We start from the raw sequence: 19,874 nt of genomic DNA, 5'->3' as shown, positions 1-19,874 counted from the left end.
ATAAGGATGACATGCCGAATTTAGTGTTGGATTACAAACACCACAGGAAACATAGCTGAGTGAATTTAGAAGCATAGGCACTGTAACATGTACTTAAGAGTAACTTCATGCAACAAGAGCTTCAGTTTTTTTTGTGAGAACTCATAGAAATCTTTTGCTCATACAGAAGCTGAAAGACTTTTCCTTCTGCTGTGTTTCACTCTGATCAAGGTGAAAGCACTTTGTAGTAGCTGAAGCTCACAGTAACAAAAATGTCTGATTTAGGGTATGTTATGAAAAAGCACTGAATGCTTGACTCTCCACTGTAACAATATAAGCTGCTGTAGTAGTTATGGGGGATCCTTATAGGGAGCAGAAGAGGCAGTAGGAAATGGGCATGGAAATAAGAGCTTGTCCACCCAACAAGGAACAAGCAGGTGTTTATATATTGTCTGTTCTTGTCATCACTTGAAGGAGGAGGAAATGTTGCCCGCAAGACATATTATTTCTAGGTGTTTGGGTTTTTTTTACCTGGGATGAAGGGTTTAATTTGTACAGTAGATTGTACAGATGGGCATTCCATGGATGCTGCAAATTAATGTTTGAAGACCTGTTTAGATACCTTACTTTATTGTTTAATCTTTTACTCATATTTATTTTAATTGTTGTATGGGTTTCCAAATTAGTATATATTTGTGCAAATATACATTTTTACAGATTTCAACAAATACAGAAATATTTATAAAAATATTTAACCTTTCATAATAACATTATCAATGCATTTGCATTTTATTTTTATTGAGTTTTGTACACACTTAACAATTATTACATTGTCCATCCCACATGAATAATGTCTAGCAGTGACTCAGCTTTCTTTTGGTTTCATTTGAGTATATGTGCTCAAAGGTCTCACCACAAACAAGCTCCAAGTGCTCTCCAGAGTATCTTAGGCAGCTCTGCCTTTCTGAGAGCACCTGAGTCTGAAGAGGCTACTGGCTAGAAATTCAGATTCATGCAGAATGACCTGGTGAGGTGCTCAGAGTTCTCGGCAAAAGTTTTGTTACCTACTTTTTGCCAGCTTTGCAGACTGAAGCCTTTCCTCATTCTGCTCACAACCCCTCTGCAAGAAAAGTGGCTTGCCTGTTTCCCTGGCTAGAGAATTAAGTTAACAGTGTCTGAATTTCCTTCCAGAAGTTCCAAGTGACTGTGGCTGCTGCTGGCTTCCTCTGGGAATTAGGAACATGCTGCAAGACCTGATGAGCTGTTCTTGATTAGCTGCATGACAAGGGGTGAAGTGGTGACTGTTGTTTTTGCAGAATACATCAAAAGCCTTTCATGATGTTCAGATTCATTGATCTGATGCATCATGTTAGATTGGATGATACACTGCAGTCATGCACTGGTCACACAGCCAGAATAGAAATTAAATCAGAATTACCGATCTGAGGTAGGAAAAAATGTTGTCACTAATGGTATCTGTATTTCTTTTCAAATTTGCGCAGAGATTTTGATCAATAGCTGTAATCCACACCTTTGCATTTCTGTCTACCATACCAAAATTGTACGAATTTGCAAGCAGATAAGGGTATCCTAAGGTGCATATTGATTTTATAATGTAATACTTCCAAGAGAAAAGAGGGAAGAATCTTTTAAACATTTTACCAGTGAAAAGTAACACAGGTGCCAGACTCGTGTTAAAAGTTAAGTCAGTCTTACTGCAGAAAAATCCAACACAACCTACTTACCTTTAAAAAATAATTCATATTAAGATGACTAGTCTGCCTTGAAACAGCAGCAGCCTGAGTCATGTTGCCAATGTCCCACTATAATTTTCTTGTGGACATTTCATCCCCTTATAATAAACAAGGTTTGCATTTACACGTCTTTACCACCTGTCGTCTTGCTTCCCATCCTTTCAACCATCTCAGTCACGCTGACATTTAGTGCAGGCTCCTAATCATTGTGTTAGTCAAAGCCTGCATGAGCAGCCATGCTGGAAGCCATGAAAGGGAGGCTGGCCATCTGCCTCCTCCTCTCCATATGCCTCTGCCTGTGGATGGCAACCCTGCACAGAGGCCGCCACCTTGCTGCTGGACATCTCTTTTCCAAACAGGTATCTGATGTTTCTGTGGCATCGATGTTCTTCTACTGCAGCACTTCCCAGGTTCTTCTACTCCTTCCATGATGATTCATGAACATCATGGACACCTACTTATCGAAAGCAGGGGGCAGATATTTCATTTTAATAATAAGATCTGCTGTGTTATTTTGGGCAGGTACAATGTGTAGGGCACGGCATTTTGGAAGCAGTGCCAAAGGCATCCCTGTCAGTGGAGTCATTTATCACTAATCAGTATTTATCACTGCAGCTAGCCAAACAGTCTGCAAGGTTTGAGCTCTTTTTGCATTTATAAAATCACAAGGCAGCCAGATGCCAAGATTTCACATCAGCCATGATGCATACACTGTAAATATTTATGCGTCAAAAGAGGAACAAAATTATTAAACTAGAGAAGTCTAAGCATTCACTAGTTCAACACAGGTAACCTGAGGAAAAAGATTTGATTCTGAGACAACCAGTTTAATATCAGTGAAACCAATTACAGCGTGTTACATCATAACTGATATCTCTTTCACAGTGCTTAAGTTTGTTACCTTAACCATCAAATGCAGTTATATATATTTAATCTCTGGTTATGTTAAGTTTCTGGTCTGTACTTAAGTGCAAGTAGGTGCTGTAATAAACAGATCTCTGCAGGAAGATTTATGGCGGTGAGCTTGTTATGAGTAACACATTTCAAGCAATAAGTGAAAAATAGCAAATACCATTTTTTAAATACTTTCCTTTAAAAAGTAAACTGCTGGTTTTACTCCTTAGTGAGGAAAAAACCACAGAGCTAGAGTTGGACTGTGTACATAGCTATGAATCTTGTTTGCATGCATGCAGAGACGCCCTTAGAACCATTGGGTTAGAATTTGGTAGAGACAAAATATGCTATAAATTAGCATTTAGGGAGAGAAAAATGTATGTCATATCCCTTCTTGTTGATTTGATACTCTGTTTAGAAATTGCTTAGCTCTTCCAGGAGTTTGTGCAGATAAAAATATATATTGCAGAGCTCTGTATTAAGTGGTACGTAAAAATACTGGCAAGTCCCATCTCATTTATTTTAGTTCAGCACTTTCTCCTCAAAAAGACTAGTTCCATATTTCTCCAGGTTCATTACATTTCATCTGCTGTATAGAAATAAGCCTAACTTCTCTGATATGCAGCCTGAGAAACTATGAACACTATGAACAAATTAAATACAATATTTGGTATGCAGTACACTTCTTATTGTCGTAGTGGTAAAATTAAGATGCACATGATGTGAGTTATGTGTAACTAATGCACTTGTCAACAGGTTAAATGCATTTTCAGTGCCTGGTAAAATTTTATGAAATTTTTTTTGTCTTATTTTGGCCTAAATTGTTTTTCTTGATTTTCGGACAGGTCAGAGTGGATTCGATAATAAGAGTAAGTGCATGTAAACTGGTGCAGAAAGCAATGATAAAAGAAGGATATGCCTACAATATTCCAAAAATACTTGAGGAAGCACAGATGTGTATAACAAATAAGATATCTTTTGCCTGCATCAGCGAGAATGTAGGTGAGGCAAGGTTTGCAGAGGAAATAGATGTTCCTTATGCGGCCAACTGATATATTTGCTATCATTAACAGGAAAATCACGTTCTTAATTTTGTCGGTATCCCCTACTTCCAGGGAATACTGAAGCATTCCTGGTTGTAGCTAATGGGCCAACACAGGACTAAGTGTATCCTGTTGCTCTTAGATTTGCTCTGAAGGACTTCCACAGGCCAATAATGAAACAAATTGAGAAAATGGGAAAATGGAGCTGCACTGACAGGTGACTGTTGATTTCTAATATTATTGAACCTTAAGCTCATAGACTAATTTAAACTTGTCAGGTAAAGTGTCAGCTGTCTGCTATTTACATGTGCTGTCACCATGGGTGCTCAGGAGTAGAAGCTATCGTCACAAATGTTCTCCAGAAGGTGCTTTCACAGTGAAGCTCTAAGGCTCAGTTATTTATCCCAGTATTGGCAAATACTGCATGAAAAGGGCTTGTGCCTGTCCAAAGTATTTATTCCTGTGTGATTTCATGTTTTGTTTAAACCAAGCACCAGCAGCTATTTTAAACCTTCTAAATGCAACTGCATTGTTTTCTGGTAGTGTATGGCAATGGTATCCAGAACATACAGAAGGAAACATTAAATGTAGACTAAATAAAAATAATGTAAATACATGTTTTTAATGTTTCACATGGCTTTGGTGAAAAATATTAGGGACTTAATATCATCCAATATGCATGTCATTGGCACCATAATGAAAATAAAACTTGCTCAAGCTATGGTTCGAGCTCTTAGGTACAACTGCCCAGTTACAACAGCCACACAATCGTGCAGAATTTTATTACCATTTTTTCCTTAGATCACCTACATTATATCTCCGAGTCTTTGATTTCCTCTGCTTCAAGAAATTCACTTTCTCTACTTGGTTTCAGCAATGTTTTTCTTTTTTAAATTTGCTGCTTCTTCCACATGTGCTTACACCTGATCACAGTTGAATTTACCACAAATAAATAAATAGATAGATAGATAGATAGATAGATAGATAGATAGATAGATAGATAAATCCCTGACATAGGGACACACAATGCTATCTTAAGGGTTAGTCTCAGTGGACAAATAATTCAGAATTCAGAATTTTGATGGAGGAGTATATTTGGAAGTATGCTCATGTAACCCAAATAGCAACTCCATAGAATAGGAAATGTGAAAACCTTTAAGCCCAAACGCAGTATATTTTGAATGTATATGTCTGTGTATGTAAGTATACATACATGTTTGTATATATATATATGAGTATTTCTATAATGGAAGAACACTTTTTGGCTACAAAGGACTTTCAACATACAAAAGAGAACCTGCAAAATATATGCAAGTGCACTGAAGGAATTGCCATATTAAAAAATGAGGTCACTTTTCAAAACTTTGTACAGAATTTCTTTAAAAGTTTTCAATAGGCCTTGCATGAATCATTGGTGTAGCGTCAGGAATGAATCGCGTTCCTTGCTGCCACATGTGTCTCTGATGTTTTGCCATGCTCTGCTGAGCTACAGCCAGCAAGAGAGTCTCTACAGGTGGCTCCTCCCACCTGCTGTCAAGAGCTGGGGCCATCTTACAACATTTCAAATAAAAGCTCTTTCAAAATCCTGCCAGTGTAAAGACTCCGATTGGCTTCTGAACAATCAAAATGCAGCCAGATTTCTGCTTGCAGATAATTTCACTGCCATCTCAGTCAATGAGGCTTTCATGAACTACGTGAAGTCCCAAGAAAATGGAAAGGATTGTGTGGGGTTTTTTTTGTTTGCTTTCTAAATGGCCATTGCCCATTTCAAATGTGTGTTATTTGGCAAGCAAAATAAAACTGCTTTTCTTTAAGGTACTCTTTTGCAGTTGAATGTGTAATCAAAAATAGAAGTAAAGAAATGAAGAGAAGATAACTTTAAAAGCCCGAATGCTCTGCTCTGATTTAGCTTCTGACCTTTATGCTCTTGTGCACCAGCATAATTGCAGACGTACATACCAAGTATCTCTTTCAGACTGTCGTGGTTTAAGCCCAGTCAGCAACTAAGCACCACACAGCCGCTTGCTCACTCCCGATGGGATGGGGAGAGAATCGGAAGAGTAAAAGTGAGAAAACTCGTGGGTTGAGATAAAGACAGTTTAATAGATAAAGCAAAAGCCACGCACGCAAGTAAACCAAAACAAGGAATTCATTCACCACTTCCCATCGGCAGGCAGGTGTTCAGCCATCCCCAGGAAAGCAGGGCTTCATCATGCATAATGGTTACTTGGCAAGACAAACGCCATCACTCCAAACATACCCCCCTTCCTTCTTCCTCCCCCAGCTTTATATACTGAGCATGACGCCATATGGTATGGAATATTCCTTTGGTCAGTTGGGGTCAGCTGTCCCAGCTGTGTCCCCTCCCAGCTTCTTGTGCACCTGGAAGAGCGTGGGAAGCCAAAAAGTCCTTGACTAGTATAAACGCTACTTAGCAACAACCAAAACATTAGTGTGCCATCAACACCACTCTCATACTAAATCCAAAACACAGCACTATACCAGCCACTAAGAAGAAAATCAACTCCATCCCAGCTGAAACCAGGACATAAACCGAAGTACAAAATGTGCTGTCATCATAGGATTATCATCTCAACCTCAGAAATAAGTTATAGACAGCAGATAATATCAGGGTTCATACAACCCGATTGCATTTGTAATTCTGGAAATACTAGGAATTAACATACTGGCTTTTTTGTTGTTGTTAATTTAGGAATTATTTGCTTCACCCACAGTACTACAAGCAAAACCACTGCTGTGAACAAAGTACCCACTTTATATTAAGAAAATCAATACTTTTTGTAGTAGATACTTTCTCTTTTTTTTTTTTTTTTTCAGTCTTCCCTGTTGCCCTTGTTCAGGATAGAGTATTTGCCATGGAGAGTCACAAAGTACTTTTAAATCAGGGTAACCCCTAAGAGTTGATGTGAACCCCCTTGCCTTCTGTTCAGCAAGGTCCTTCTAAAATCAAAAGTATGTGTAGGAAAAGCTTCATCTGCCTCGTCCATGGCTTTGCAGTTTAAAAGGGCTGAAATATCTAACCTAAATAGTCTTGGGGGATGATCTGTAGTTTTGGGATGAGACCTCTGGCCTGTCATACAAGAAGGTCAAGTTTGCTGAACTAGTAATTTCTTGTGAACTCAGGATCTGTAATGCCTGTATCTGTGTGCAGTGCCTATAGCCAAGGTTGTCACTGAAGGTTATGGGAATAAGCATATTAGTACACATAAAGGAGGTTAATCAGGCCTTTTTTTGTGCTTTTTCGGGGCAAAGACAAAGATACTGTTTAATCCCAACTCCAATGCAAGGCCATGCTTGTTCCAAGCAGAATATTTTCATCCAGTTCCGCAAAGCCTTTAAATCTGGTCAGTTTAACATGACATTTGGCAAAAACAGGACAGTTATATCTACTGTGGGTATAATCTTAGGAGTGTCCTTTTAGCCTCACCTTGGCAAGACCTTTCTGCAAAGACTTACTGAGATTCAGTCAGTGAGGAAAAATACTTAAGATGCTGTTGCTCTAAAAAGTATAAAGTTTCTATTACTGCCTGTGCTTTTTAAAATACAGTTTTCTGTGAGAAAAGTGAACATTTTCACTATTGGGTACTACAGCAAATTTGAAAATTATGTTCTTTCACTGAGTCATCTGATACAAGCACAATAATCTGTTGCAGGTCAGTACACAAATTACTGCTGATTTGCATTATAGTAATAGAGGTACATTTTCTGCTGCCTACAGAGCAAATAGGAAATGGTCCACTCCATGGAACCGCAATGCATGAGTGAGAAACATCTACTTACAGTCAGTGGAGAAAATCTGTAAACTGCATAACAGTAATTTTTTACTTGAATTCTTGATAGAAAACTCTACTTAGCAGACAGTCTGCTGCAGTGATAAGCCAAAGATCTTTTATTTCTGTTTGCCAGCCAATGTAATGCTTTACTTTCTAGTAGAAGTTAATTTACATTAAGACATGTTTTCATCTAGACTTTTTCCTCATAGATGCAATCGGTAGATGTTCAAGTTTATTTCTCTGATTTATACATTTAAAATTATTTGTTAACCACCAAAGTATGAAAGAGGATGTGTCACAACATCTCCCATATGGTTGAAGTTGACTGGAAAATTCTGGTTTTGCCAAGCCTTCCACAAAGGTGGAGATTCTTTGACAGTAAACACTGGGTTTTACTAAGTTAGGCATATATCCACCTGGAAGAGCCATTTAAGACATTAATCTTTGAGAAGGGAACACTGGAAACACAAGGGAGAAACAAAAAAAGCAAGAAATATGTGGTGGATCTACAAGGAAAACACATCATCCAGAGCTGAAAATATGTTCTTTTCAGATTTCTTAATGCTGTGATTTCACAGACTTCTCTGTGTGTTGGTGCTCAAAACTTTTATGATTTTGACTTCATTAATAATTGATCATCTCCAATCTTTCTGCTGTTTTATGGCAGACAAGACTTCACCCTCTGTGGTATCTGTGAAGCTCTTTGTTAGCGGTAACAGATGTCAGTAGGTGTAGTGTGGATATGTGCAAATGTAGAAATTTGCAAATATTCTCCTTCATCTATTAATATCTTTGGGATCCAGGCTTGTTTATTATATAAAAAAGTTATGGTTTTGAGAAGACTGTGTTTCCTTTTCCAGCCATAGCTATATTTTTCTCATTATTATCTTGAGATCAAAAAACAGTTGTTTTCTTCTTTTTCAAAAATGTTAGTTGCAACTAGTTGTAGCCAAAGTATTCCTAGGGAATTTTGGCACTCTTCATATATTGAAAAATGACTCAAATGCTTTTACTAACCTGCTCAGTGTGAACATGACATAGCATTTGTTGTCATCTAGGTCTTTAATATGTTAGACATAGAAAGCAACAAGCATGATGTTTGGAACATATGTATAGTTATTCATACTGGAAATGGTGGTAATATTATTTAATACTTTTAACGTATCTACAACGTGACTTTCAAGTGTCATCTCAAAGATATGGCCATTGACAATCATTGAGTTCATTCTATTTATTTCAGGAGGGCTTAGAGGGGCTTTATGTATAGGAGCCTACTGTAGATTGTGTTTAAGTTATAAAAAACATGCTCGTGGTTTGTTTGTTGTTTTCAGTGGAAGTACTGTAGAGCATAATGAAGAATCAGTTGGAGGTGAGTGAAAGAGAAGAGTAATAAAGACGTAGCAGGATCAGAAAATCTGTGTGTGCCCTGCCAGAAGGTCCGTTTCATCCAGTTTGACCCTTGATTGGTGCACATTCTGGTTACTGCCTGACCATTGGTGGCATCTGGGGATGTCAAAAGAAAGGCTCTAGCTGCAGATCCCTTTCTATAACCATGGAAGTGTTTTGTCCAGTGTTCTTTGTAGGGAGTCATCAGTTTTTAGTTTCAAGTCTCAGTCAGCTAGATCCTAGGTTTCTTAGCTTTATAAAACATATTGTATATAATTGTAGTGTTGGTTGAGAGGCTGAGATATATTTATGAGCCAACCTTCTGCATTATGGTTTTTTTATGTTCTCACATGTGTTAGGGTGCAAAAGTAGGAGTGTTTTAATTTTATAAATCTAAAGAAAAATAATATTAATATTATTCAGGAGTAATTTTAGATGTACGGGCCAGTCACAGACAGTCAGTCATTTTCCCAAGGAATATGGTCCATTGAGGCATAACAAGAGATACTTAATTCCAAAAGAGATGTAACTTCAACCACCAAGCTCCATGTCCACAGGCCTCCAGTGTCCTTTTCTTTTTCAAGCTGAAAAGAGTACAGATAAGCTTAGGAAATAATTTGTCTGCATTGATTTACCCTGTTGCCTATGCTCCAAAGCATCAGTGCCCCTTTGTTTAATTATTTAATAGTACAAAGCATAGAATAGCTGTCAATTTTACAAAAAATAAATCTTTCAACAATTGAGATGCTCTTTCTATTTTTAAGAAAAGAAATGGAAAACATTCTAAGTGAAAAATGCAGCATTTTATTTTTTGCTATTAAGTTAACGTAAAAATATTTTGGAGTTTTTATTTTTATACCTGTCCTTATGAAAATGAAATATCTTGATAGATAATTTGAACTTCTTCAATAGAAATTCGTATCACTATTAAAACAGTGAAACTTTTAATTTTATGAAAAATATCATTCAAATTTCAGAGACAAATCAATTCTGCATTACTTCCAAAAACTAAAGCTCTGGTTCTGGATCAGCTTTACTTAGTATTTCATTCAATATAGTGCAGCTTGAATTAAGTGCTATTGTATCTGTGGGTTCTGGTTTAAAATCTGGGTTTGAACTGTTTGGAAGTTTATTTAAACCAAGTTCCATGTTGAAAATTCCTATGATATTTCCCAGTCAATCAGTTTTTGGGGAACTTTCATCACAAAAGCTCTAAAATGGAATATATGGTAGAAGTTATTCAATTGTTATTTTTGTATGCAATGCGGAAGTCCATTCTCATGGCCGTTCTTTTCCTTACCCAGATCAGAAACTGAACCTGGGCCAGGCAGGCCTAGTGGCCAAGATACCGATCAACTACTTCAAAAGCACACTTTTCGTCTTACATCTCTCAGGGTGTTTTTTTCCATTTCTGACAAAGTGATTTGTTTATTTTTTTAAGCTTTGGGGGAACAGGAAAATATTTTCCCATATAACTCCAGGCTTGGTCAACAATTTTAGCAAAGTGTTAAACCCTTAAATCAGTCATACCTTGTGCTTTCCATGTATTCCACAGTAGGTGCAGGGAGCTGATAAGCATTACAGTATGTTTTGAAAATGAAGAAAATATATCTCTGTCAGATCAAAGGCAGAACTGAAACCCAGGGCTGGATATGTCCTGCCAGTAGCCTAGTCTTTTTTTGACCAGAGGTCTATTTACGGAGTTTTATAATAGGGGCTCCAGGGTGTCCTTTTGACTAATAACAGATAATCTTTCTTATGTCCTGGAGAATGAAGATTAATAGACCTTTTAATTGTATTCAAGCCAGTACATTATGACTTTATTGCCTTAGAAGTGCCAAGCCATTTAGTCTAAAAGGAAAAAGAAACTTGATTTCTTCTGTAAACCTGGAAAAATACTTCTCTAGCTCTCTACATTGTAGTGCCCCAATTTTGGGTATTTCTGCTGGTCATTAAGAGTGTATATCACTGGAAGCAAAGTCCTGTCCAAAAAAGCAGCTTACTGTTTTCAAAGTCTGGTAGCACAATTTTGATGTTTTTAGTTTACAGCTACAGCAGCATAGCTGTATGAAACAGGTTATGCATAATAATCCTGGCTGACAGATGGGCAAAGTCATTCTTTAAAAGAATGGCTGAATGATGCTGTCTTGGCTGCATTTCCTATGAAAATAAGAGTCATGCACTCAGAGCTTTTAAATCCAAGGAGGAACTTTCAGCCTAAACCCCACTTATCTTCTAGGCAGATTTAACTTTGCTTACAGGCAGGTTTTTGTTAGTATTTCAACAGCTCAGTAGTTATATTAATTATTAGTCACTTTGCAGTATCTTGTGTCCAAGCTTATCTTCAGTTTACTTGTTGATCTATAGCCCAGATACTCGTAGATTATTGGGACATTTTTATGTACTGCAGAAAATACTTGCAACATTATTAATCACCTGAGAAAAACCGACCAGGTGAATAATGAACTTCCATATTACCACCATTATTTTTCATTTTAAGAATAAAATGAGCTGCTCATGTGTAGGTGAGTCCATTTATGATCCCAACATTTTTACAAAGATATTTATCATTCCTCCAATAAAAGGTGTTGCATCATCTTCCCTACTGAAAACCAAGCAGAAATTGCAGTAATTCATTTGTAGGGAAGGATTTTTCTTTCCCAGGCATTGCATCAACAGCCTTTGATTTCAGTTTGAAACCCATAATGCACTGAAAACCTAAGGCAAATGAAATATGAGATACCTAGATTTCTCCTGACTGCAGTTCAAAAGCTGACACTGTTTCGAAGTGCTGGTATAAAATGTTAAATTCCTCACTCTTCATATTTCTGGTTATCCAGTGTCATTCTGAAATTCACAGTTAAATAGAACACATTTCCCCTGCTTACATTCCAAGTTTTCTCCTGTCTGTGTTTGCCAGTATTTTGCTCTTGTTTTACCCACTCCAGCACCTGAGATTCCCTGCAATGGTCTTTAACAGAAGACTAGGGAATCACACTAGGACAGAGCCCACAGCACTGGCATGCAGGAAATCTTCCTGATAAATTTGCTCATCAACTTCAGATATATTTTAGTAAAATAAGGAGAGGTAACAGAACTCCTTTCTTGCTCTTCTCACAATCTAAAGAGAGCGGAGCATGCCCATCTAGCATCTCAGGATGATCTGTTCCTTATTCACAGATTAAAGAAAAGACAAGCTGAAATGGAAATGGTCAATATTTTATTTTTCTTTTTTTTTTTTTTTACTTTGATAATTGTTCTTTTCTGTGTTTTATTTTCACCTTTAGTCATAGTCAAAAGCTTTTGATCAAAAGTTATCAGCATCATTATTGTTAGAAGAGTAATAACTGCTTTAAATTATATCTTCCAGATATTACACTCCTGAAAGCTACTTCTTACTATCATCCGGTTTTATGCAATTTTTGCTTTTAAAGGCATGTAACGATATGTAAAGAACTGAATGTAAACGAAATTTTTTCCCCATTTCCATATCTATTTCTAGCCATAACTAAGTGCCAGGATTAGCAAATTGCACTGCACAGTCACTGCTTGCAGTAGTGTTCAGCTGAAGACCTTGACAGATAAGTAGCATAATACACTGTCAGTGTGTTTCATCATGAACTACTCACAATCATATTCATTTTTTTTTTCTCTCTTCTTTTTTTTTTTTTTTTAATGGCTAAGTATTGTTTTGTCCTTGGCTTTCCCACAAGAACTCCAGTTGATTGATCTAACACAGAATGGTATTACAGATTTTATCAACTCTTGAAGTGTACTAATGCAACTCAAAATCTTCTAACTTCACCAGATGTCTCAACCTGCTTAATCACTGGTAATTTAACGGACTATTTTTAAATCTCTTAGCATCATCAAGGACCGATAAACTTTGACTATTCTGTAGCAGATAGAGAGACTATCGCTGTTTTATTAATGATTCCTTGACTGTTGGTGACCAATGCAATCAACCATGTCATATCTACAAAAATCCTCTAATCACATTTATGGTGAAAATACTCCTGTATGCAGATGTGAAATATTTAATTACGAGAAAAGGTTATAGATTTAATCATCACTGATGTTATAATTTTGAAATACTAAATTTTCTTTTACGTCAGACTGTGTTCAGACCTGGACATACCGGGTACTGCCATTTCCCATGAGGACATGAATACTCCCTGATAAGTTGTGGGAGTTACTGACACTCACAGCAGGCATTCGAGTTTGCAGGATCAGTATGAAAACAGTATTATCTTGTGTATGCTGCAGGCGGGATTTACAAGTGTGCTGATACTACAGCTGCAGAACATCAACTGCCTTGAGTTCCCATAGGAAATGCATAGAAACTCCCTTTCGTGCTTTTGAAAATCCAGATCTTAAAACTAAATTTGCTCTTTTTTTTTTTTTTTTTTTTTTTTAAATTTTAGGTTTGAGATAGCAAGGAAATGAGATTAGTCATGGTTTAGTAAAGTATGGTTAAAAAAAATTTCTCTGTAAGAAATAGATGCTGCTTTTAAAATGGCTATGAAGTTGATCATATAAATTCTATAGTAATTGAGGTGTTTTTTTCTCTTTTTCCCATAATACCTATATAACCATTACAACTAAGTACATAAATATATTAATGAAGGAGTCACACAGTCTGTACTATTTAAGAAGTAGCTGCTTCTTAAGAAGTTGCTCATGGAAAGGAAGTGGCCTGTGAGCTTGTGTGTGTGTTTCACTTAAAAAATTTCAGAATAATGGCCTGAGATATATTTTTCACGGTCCGTGGGGATTTCAAGCAACAGGCCTCACACCCCAGTTTCTCGTTTTTAAATTGTACTGGGGACAGCTGATGGTACATGGTATTCTTTCTAACTTGTTTCTTATATGAAGTTGCTGCAGTCATAAAGCAATTCAGGGGGAATGTGCTCTTTAAGAAGAGGCAAATAAGAGTAAATAAGAAAATAAGAGATTTATTTATTATCTTAGCCTAGAGGACTACAGATGTTAAAAATATAGTGGCACAATGTTAAAATAATGTTGAGGGTCTAAGTTTAAATCGAAAAAGAAGCAAGCAAAACAAACCCCACATTTTTAAAGCAGAAAAAGATTGGCACTCCAATCTTATTTCATCTGAAAACAACCCAACTCTTCCAGGGTTCATGAGAAGAAGTTTAATTTTAAACATATACTAGCTAATACAGACCCAATTAAATGTAAATACATTTAAATGTAAATAAATACAATTAAATATAAATACATTTTATTTTATTTTATTTTATTTTATTTTGTTTTGTTTTGTTTTATTTTATTTTATTTTACTTTATTTTATTTTATTTTATTTTGTTTTGTTTTGTTTTGCTTTGTTTTATTTTATTTTATTTTATTTTATTTTATTTTATTTTATATTTTCGTGCGTTGGTTCACATGATGGTGTATCCTCACAGAGCATGAAATGGTTTCCTTTCAGATGATATCAAGCCAAAAGACATGCTTCAAAAGTTGGTCCAGACTAGCTGGAAGTAAAAACCCTGCAGCACACACTGTGTAGACATCCTGTTCTCCATATCAGCTGCTTTGCTTTACAGATCTGTGCCCATTGCACTGTGCTGCTTGTCAGTGTAAAAGCAGCCTACCTATGCTTATTGGTTTCCCAGTCTCCAATGCTTTGGGCAGTATGGCTGGGTTTTGCTAGGTGTTAGAGAAGCACAGAATGATTGAGGTTGGAAGGGACCTCTGGGGGTCATCTGGTCCAACCCCACCTGATCAAGCAAGGCTGCCCAGATCCAGTTGCCATATAGGGCCATCTAGATCCATCTCCCCTTTTAATGTCTGAGGTGCTGGAGACTTCTGCAGTTTGTGTCTTCTTGAGGCTTGCCTTCTTGTAAGCCAGAGTCACAGTGTGTATTTCTGTCCCAGGAGAGACTTGAGCTGTGTGATCACTCAGCTTCCACATGTGATCTCATGAAAGCTACCCACTTCCTCTCCTGAGTCCTGTCCGCACATGGCTTATCATTCATGTGCTGTCCTGCCTCCTTAATAGTCCCAGCAAGTACCTGGAATTTAATTTGTTTCCACTAAGTATGTAGAAGAGGGAAAAGGTGTGTTGCAAGTGGGGAGGGCATGTTCAGAAAGTTATGGTTGATATTTCATGGCATATCTACTCCACTTGCATTGAGCTTCCTGATGTAATGGAGACTGAAGCCAGTAGGTTGTGGCAGGCAATGCATCACCATGAGGACTATCTTGAGTCCAGAAACGGTATAGCTGTGCTCAAGCACAGTACATGCAAATGCAGTTATACTGCTTGCAGATCCAAACTGGTTTATCAGCAGCTGTCCCAAATGTCTAGAAATGTCTCATCCTTATGTTCCTGCTCTTGGGAGAAGTCAATGTTGCCAGGGAGAAGGTCTCTGCATCTGTAAGTTGCAGTTCTCAAGGAGTTCATGTGCAAAGGTGGCTCTATGAAGACTGGGCACATCTACATAGTCAGAAGCTGAGAGTTGAGGTTTATTAGCTTTGGACTACTGAGAGCAGGGACAGAGCATGCATGGACAGTTTTCTCCTGATCAAGAAGACCTACTTACAGTACAAGCACTAGTCACTCCACATTTAACTGCACAGTGACACACAGTTCATGCTGCACATCTGTGCAGTGGTTCATTAAAAATGTTTCCTATTCAGGTGTATTTATCTTTGTGCTTTTCTTAAATTCATTCTCCTCCAAATCACACTGAATCGTCTTTAGCATCTGAAGCAAGGCGGGAGACACATATGTACAAAAGGAATAGCTATAGCCCAAGAGAGTTCTGTCAGACACAAGATGTTAAACTGGATGTTAAACTGCTTTTTGATCAGCTGCTTGTAGAAATGTACATTAAACTGTAAACCATGGTTCTTCTTGTAATCAGCTAATGATCCTATCAGTCGCAGACTAATTGCCTCTACCTCGTTCTAAATTCTGCTGCATTGAAAAAGACAAAGTCACGTTCTGATTCTGTTAATCACTTTCAGCTTTGAAGAGTTGTCATGGTTTAACCCCAGCCAGCAACTAAGCGCGACACAGCAGTTTGCTCACTCCCCCGCAGTGTGATGGGAGAGAGAATCGGAAGAGTAAAAGTGAGAAGACTCGTAGGCTGAGGGAAAGACAGTTTAATAGCTCAGGTAAAAGCTGTGCACACAAGCAAAGCAAAAGAAGGAATTCATTCACTACTTGCCATCAGCAGGCAGGTGTTCAGCCATCTCCAGGAAAGCAGGCCTTCATCACGCATAACGGTGACTTGGGAAAACAAAGGCCATCACTCTGAACGTCTCCCCCTTCCTTCTTCTTCCCCCAGCTTTTATTGCTGAGCATGACGTCATATGGTATGGGACATCCCTTTGGTCAGTTGGGGTCAGCTGTCCCAGCTGTGTCCCCTCCCAACTTCTTGTGCACCCCCAGCCTACTCGCTGGTGGGGTGGTGTGAGAAGCAGAAAAGGCCTTGACTCTGTGTAAGCACTGCTCAGCAATAATGAAAACATCCCTGTATTATCAATACTGATTTCAGCACAAATCCAAAACATAGTCCCATACAAACTAATATGGAAAAAATTAACTCTATCCCCGCCAAAACCAGCACAAGAGTACACAGTAGTTTTGCGTTAATTCAACTTCTCTCCCTGGTAATTTGTTGGATTGCCTATTACTTGCAGTCTGCACTAACTGAATAAAAGTGTTCTGCATCCTGATGCAAAGTTATGACTTGTATTTAAACTATTTAAATGCAGATGTTTTGCCTAGAAATTGGAGTAAATTATTCTCACCTTTCTGCTCTAAAGTACTTTCAATAGGAAGAATGAAAAGCAAGGGTGTTAACCCTTTGCAGAAGGTAATAAAACAACAGAGTAAAAGCTATATTTCTTCAATGCTAGGTTAATAGCAATCTTTATTGCCTGAAGGCTTCTCATCAACTTATGAATAAATAAGTAAATAAGATACTAAAGTATGAGAAGGAGGTGCTGGTGCTACATCCTTTTATTCTTTTCCTCCATCTCCAGCAACATGTATTGTCTGTATTGTCAAGAACTAGGAAAGAATCTGTCTATTCATTACTTCTTTTTTTTTTCATTGTTTTAAATATGATACACACACACAAACACACACACATATTCTACATAGTACTATGTAACTCTTTCAGAAAAAGATTGAACATATGCCAAATGACCTTTCAGCTTTCCACACCATTTTTCTGAGCAAGAGCACAAGGCCACTGGAAATGTCCTATAAGCACAAAACAATTGTTACTAGGGCATTTTTATTAACACTGGATCTGTGTGATAATAAAGATTTACTGTGATTTTACCTTTGAAATCCCCTGAATCTTAATGAGAACTTTTTGTCCCTGTTCTGAATTTCAGTGAGAAATACTCTAAGTGTCATGGCCATGTTAAATATTTGTGAAATCTTTTTAGATTACTTTCAACATTTTAAAAATAAACTTTTTTTATGGAGGCATTTTTTCAAGTTAACAGGAGAGACATTAACTTTTAGTATAAGAAGCATTCTCTGCTAAGAAGAGGTTACACTTGGAAAATGCTAATGTTAAAATTATTTATAAAGAGAATCTAAAGTTGACTCTGAAATGTTTAGTTCAATTGCTGCCTGGAAGTGTGGACCAATTAGTGATTCCTTACCAGATCAGCCTTTTTGAAAAACAGGCTATTCATTTAGACTCCAAAATATTTGGAAGCAAGGTCTGGAGAAATGGTGTTTATTAATTCGTGAAAGACTTATACTATTTAGCAGTGTTCATTTCCCAGAAGCCCACTTAAGCTATGGAAGCAAGCCCCCCTGCACTCCTTACAGAAGAAAAAGGTCCCTTCAAGCAGTCCATGAGAGCATCCAAAGCGGACTCCTGCTCTGAGTGACCGTTGATTAAGTCCCTCTCTCTCTCCATTGACCAAAGAGAAAACAAAAAGATTTTTGCCTCCCAAGGGTACTTCCCTCATATTCTGGAATGCTTCTCTGACCAACATTGCTGCTATCAGATGGCAATAAATTAGTTCATTCTGGTACAACCAAAACTCTTGGACCATCTGTGGACAATGACATATTCCACTTAGTGTCATAGTATCTCAGTATTGAAGCTTTTAAGTCATTCCTTTTCTTAAAAGGACTTGCTACTCATTATTTGCTACCTGTCCTCAAATGTTCGGGCAAGGGTCTCCAGTCTTCCTTGTCTGATTGCTCTAAAGAGTAATTTTTCTTCTTCTTTCCTTATAGATATAGTCTTACACTTTTCTGTGTTTTCTTCTTTGTGGAGTCCAAACTGTAGTGACCATCTTTCAAAGGCATCAGCTTGGACAAGCTGACTTCTTAAACTTGTTTATTTTTCCTTCTTTTCTCATGATTAATTTCTTATGCTTTGTATCACATCTGTTCTTCTGTGTTGCCCCACATTCCAGTCAAAATCTAGTTTGCTTAGGGGGCCTCAGCTTCCCAAAATCGCAACACTGGATCTGCAGCATTTGATCAGCCAGAGATTCTTTATTTCTTCATCTTCTCTTTTTAATTTTTTGTTGTAAAAACATATTGCTCATCTTCTCATGGAGTTCAGCACTCCTCTCATTTTACTGTAATATTTTTACTATTAGTCTCTCTTGCCTGATTTAACAGACAATATTAAAAATGCCAACTGTTTCACAGCCATTTATTGTATGAAATAAATCTACCTTTTTTCTTTTTTTTTTACTCGCTTGCCGCATTGCTGGAGGACACAGAATGAAGCCTCAGTGTTACCTTCACGTTTCAACAAAATGTCAATTTTGATGGGGAATTCAACTCCTCCATTCTTCCCCTAAAAATGCATTATTAGGTCAATTTACTTCTGTTATTGTATTCTGTTCCTTGATCATTTTAATCCAAGGCATCTGGCCCGAATCTGTTATATTCAGTGTTGCGTTCTGGTTCAAAAGAACTCATCACAGATTTGCTGACCCACCTGAAAGCCACTTGAAAGCTCAGATTTTATTAGGCTTTAAGATTCCTGCCTTGCATTTTTAAAAGTCTTGTGATAAGATTATCAAATAAAGAACTCAAAAAATCAAGGAATGAAAAAGTTAGAGCTTTAGAGGTAGAAAAAGAAATAAAGGCTTAAAGAGAGAAGAAAAGTTCAGCAGGAAAAGAAGTGTGATAGCAAATGTTTTAAAAGACTCTGTTACTGCAAAGAAAATGGAAAAGCACTTGGGGAATCAGCCTCTGGCATATTGCATTCCGATTATTAGGAGCACATGGGAACACTTTTTGGCTACAAATTATTTGTAGTGGAGTCTGCTGTTTTATTGGGACCGTATACGGCACCTAGCACAATGGAAAATGGTACAAGGTTAGCCATGTTGTGTCATTAGGTGGTATAAACAATAAGTAACAGAAAACAACAGTAAATTAACTTGGAGCTTGGAGAACGAAAGTTACTGTCTATGGTGTCAGCATGCGGTGGGCATGGTTGCAAAGCAGTGCAAAGCCACCTCTTGGACTGGGTCTTCTCTCACCGTGCACTAAGGGGCTTCTTAACAACCCTGGGTTTTCCTGCCTGCATCCAAGTACTGTCTGCAAACATGTGACATGCTGTACCATTTCGCTTTGGTGTGGTGTAAAGTCACACTGCAAAGAGAAACTGTTCTAATTCCCCTCTCCTGTGCTTTGTTTTATTTCTGTTCTGTTTTGTTTAGGTTGACCTGCTTGTGCCTACAAAAATCACTGGCATAATTACCCAAGGAGCTAAAGATTTTGGTCACGTCCAATTTGTGGGGTCCTACAAGCTTGCTTATAGTAATGATGGGGAGCACTGGATCATATACCAAGATGAAAAACAAAAGAAAGATAAGGTAATGCAAAGAGAAAATTGATATTTCAGTTGCATTTACAGAGGACTATATTTGTAGTAACTCCAGTGCTGGAAGCCTGTAGATTATTGCATGCTGCCTGCTCTATAGGGTTCCATATGCATAGGATCCCACAGATAAAAGTCAAGGTGAATAAAAAAGAGTCATATAACACAATG

At 37.5% G+C, this 19,874-nt stretch overlaps 1 protein-coding gene across 1 annotated transcript in view; it reads left to right on the top strand.

The window, feature by feature from the left end:
* Nucleotides 1-19,874, top strand: part of EDIL3 (EGF like repeats and discoidin domains 3) — a gene marked incomplete at both ends in the record, with an annotated part of 260,749 nt that overhangs the window by 230,510 nt on the left and 10,365 nt on the right. The window contains one exon of the mRNA XM_082335828.1: nt 19,543-19,698. Within this exon, the coding sequence (XP_082191954.1) occupies nt 19,543-19,698 (156 nt within the window). The remainder of the gene's footprint in view (nt 1-19,542; nt 19,699-19,874) is intronic.

This window comes from Platalea leucorodia, assembly GCF_965183815.1.
Source record: "Platalea leucorodia genome assembly, chromosome: Z".
NCBI classification, from domain to species: domain Eukaryota; kingdom Metazoa; phylum Chordata; class Aves; order Pelecaniformes; family Threskiornithidae; genus Platalea; species Platalea leucorodia.
This window is presented reverse-complemented; position numbering and strand designations above follow the sequence as displayed.